Below are 3184 nucleotides of genomic sequence, written 5' to 3'. Positions count from 1 at the left end.
TCGATCTGATGGAGTGCATGCTGCTTGCCTACTTCAGTCTTCTGGGCTAACCAGTAATTTAATCACACAGCAATTTAACCACAAGGAATGCCCCTCGATTCTCCCATAGCTGTCTGCTGATTTGGAAGATGCTGAGCTCTGTAGCGAGGCACCAGACCCATAGCCAGGCAACCACATGAATGGTCAGTGTCACTGGGATAGCAGAACTGTGCCACTGTGGAGGCAGTAGGGCTGGTTATACAATTGGGATCTCATTGCCTGATCTATAAAATGGGACTGAACAACATCTGCTTTGATTTCAAGCCAACATTTGCAAAAGTCTCAGAGAGTATTCCTGGCACAGGGTAAGTAAGCACTGAATGAATAATACATGAAAACTGCAGTGGCATGACTTGATTTGCATAGGGTCTTCCAAGTCCAAAATGTCACAATGTAGAAATCTGTTCAGTGTTGAAAAATCCGACAGTTCTTCAAGCAATCATTGTGCCTTCACTTAGAACTTTAAAGAGAAAATGAATTTAATACACAGTCAGGGAGCCCACCAAGGCTTCAGAGACCATTCATAGCTCAAAGACTCCTTGGGCTGTGATCTAAAAGTGAGACAGGCAACCTTGACATTCTTGGCAAGCCCCTTGAGACTTCAGTTTATTTGATTTCTTCCTATGCTGTGACTTCAGTTTCCTCCCTTAAATCAAGAGAATGAAGAATCCTTAAAAATAAACTACTCATTTCATATTTGTGGGCAAACTGAGCATACAGCCATCACCTACCCTGACAGGTCTCTGCCTCCTTTGGCTTCTTCAGTGAATGAAAAAAGTCGTAAGTTTTGGCACAGGGCCTCCATCTTCTGCTTCCTGGAAATCTCGCAGTAACACGGCACTTTCTCAGCAGATTCAGGATTTCACTATGTCATTCATTCATAATGACGTTGCCATAAACCAAGCCCTCCTGCCTGACTCCACCCTCTTGGATTTCAATAAAAGGAAAAGACAGAGCTACCAGAAGAGCACAGAAGTTGAGACCAGCTCAGAAACCTCCCGATCTCACACTGAAGCTTGTGCTCCAACACTCCACCATGCAGAGATCCTCAGTCCTTCTGTGCCTGCTGGTCATAGAAGCCACCTTCTGCTCCCTCCTGATGGCTCAGCCGGGTAAGGCCCTGCCTCTTTCCCCTGCAGCACATCACCCATCTCTGGGTCACCATGGGCCAGCACAGCACAAGGGTACCCTCATCTCACCATAGCAGCTGCTCTTCCAACATGAAAAGCTCGTAAGAGAACAAGGAGAGAGCCTAATTACATGCTGCCCCTGGGCAAAGAGCTAGAATTCCAGCTGTGGACTCCAAATCCCGCTGCAGGATTAAAGCTCTGGAAGCACATCACTAAGAAAGTACTGCTCCAGCAGCTTTCAGCAGAGCTTTGGGGTAAGGGTGGCCAAAGAGAGGGAATCTGGTAGCAGAGTATTTCTAGATACAGAGAGCAGGGAGGAAACCCAGAACATAGTCTGTGCTTCATTCAACCCAGCTTACAGAGCCAATGGTCTGAGGAGGTGGTAGGTGTCAGAGACACTCACGACCAGGCATGAATTTTAGAGTTTAAAAAGATGCCTAATTGCTAGTATTCCTAGTAATTTGAATTATTAGCCCTTCTAAAACATTCACTCTGAATTACCTAGTATTAACAACTTCCCTTTGCCCTGCTTTTTACCAACATTGCATACCCATTTTATAGAAAGGCAAACAAGTCAAGGCATCAAAGATCTTATTCTAGCTTAGCTAAAGTACTGGGATTTCACAGGTTCTGCCTCTCCCTATGCTGTTCCTTTACTTTTTTCTCATGACTCTTTTCTGCTCTGAGATCAAAAACGTCTCACCATCCTATAATGCTTCTTCTTTGTGATTTATTTTCCAGATGGAGTTAATACCCCGACCTGCTGTTATACATTTAACAAACAGATCCCACTGAAGAGGGTGAAGGGTTATGAAAGAATCACCAGCAGCAGGTGTCCCCAAGAAGCTGTGATGTGAGTAGAGCACACCACCCCTCCCCGATCCAGAGTTCTTCCTTGGAGAGAGAGCAAGGGATAAGACCCCAGCCTTAGAGTCACAGAGTTACACCCTCAAACCCAAGGCCCAACAGCTCCCTGTAGGAACACTGAAGTCAGAAAGGAAAAAGTTGACTCCCCAAATCCTTCTCCACATGGGGGCACTTTCAGGACATCACAGTTTCTCAGCTTGAAATCAGCGTGGCTTCACCTGGCAAATGAGTGGAGCAGTTCTCCAGGTTTCCTCCCTCCACCTGCCTCCTCCTTCCCCTCCCAGGGCAGCCCGCTAGCTCAGAGTAGGCTGTGCTCCTGCACTGAGTCTGCAGAGCTTTAACTGTGTCCCCTCTCTCCCACAGCTTCAGGACTTTAAAGAACAAGGAGGTCTGTGCTGACCCCACACAGAAGTGGGTGCAGGACTACATTGCCAAACTGGACCAGAGAACCCAGCAGAAACAGAACTCAACTGCACCTCAAACTTCAAAGCCTTTGAACATTCGTTTCACAACCCAAGACCCCAAGAACCGTAGCTAATTTATCTCCCACCGTGTTTCCTCAGTAACCTCTGATGCTAGTATGAACTTTATTGACATGAAATGATGTCTTAAAAGGTATTAATCTTATTTAACTTATTGATGTTTTAATTTTATCTTCCACGAACACCAGTGTTTTTAGAGTTGGGAACTTTGCTGTTTTCCTTCGAATTCCAATTCTACAACTAGAGTGTTATTAAAGTCTTCGTAAGGATCTTGAATGAAAAAAGTTTTAATTTTAAACCAATTTTAAAGGTATTATTGTGAAAAATAAATTATATAACTGTTGAATAAAAATGTATATTTTTGTACAAAATCTGACTTTGGTGCTTTCTTGGAAGAAATCACACAACTAAACTAAAAATGATGTTGGAGCAGTATAACTCCTAACCTATTAGATAGCAGATGTGCTGAGTTCTTGTCCCCTGAAATTGAAGAAAGAGTTCCAAGAGACAATAAAAGTTAAAACGAAGAAGTTTATTGAGAGGTAGCTGCTGAGAGACAGAGGGATTCCAAAAGTGGATTTCCACTGAGGCTTTTTGCCAGGGGCAATTTATACAGCCAAGTCACTATGTGATTACATAGTGGTCAAGCTACAATCAACTTATAGG

At 44.0% G+C, this 3184-nt stretch overlaps 1 protein-coding gene across 1 annotated transcript; it reads left to right on the top strand.

Annotated features, from left to right (window-relative positions):
• The first annotated feature begins 1038 nt into the window (after positions 1-1038).
• Ccl2 (chemokine (C-C motif) ligand 2) lies at positions 1039-2819 on the top strand. The gene is made up of 3 exons (NM_001172926.1): positions 1039-1151; positions 1911-2022; positions 2400-2819. The coding sequence occupies exons 1-3, from the start codon at positions 1076-1078 to the stop codon at positions 2572-2574; spliced, it is 363 nt and encodes a 120-aa protein (NP_001166397.1). The 5' UTR covers positions 1039-1075; the 3' UTR covers positions 2575-2819.
• Positions 2820-3184: the final 365 nt, after the last annotated feature.

This window comes from Cavia porcellus, unplaced genomic scaffold (genome assembly GCF_034190915.1).
Source record: "Cavia porcellus strain 051 isolate PalLab524CR breed Dunkin Hartley unplaced genomic scaffold, mCavPor4.1 scaffold_6, whole genome shotgun sequence".
Classification (NCBI taxonomy): domain Eukaryota; kingdom Metazoa; phylum Chordata; class Mammalia; order Rodentia; family Caviidae; genus Cavia; species Cavia porcellus.
Note: the sequence above shows the minus strand (reverse complement) of the source record. Positions and strands in the feature narration are given on the sequence as shown.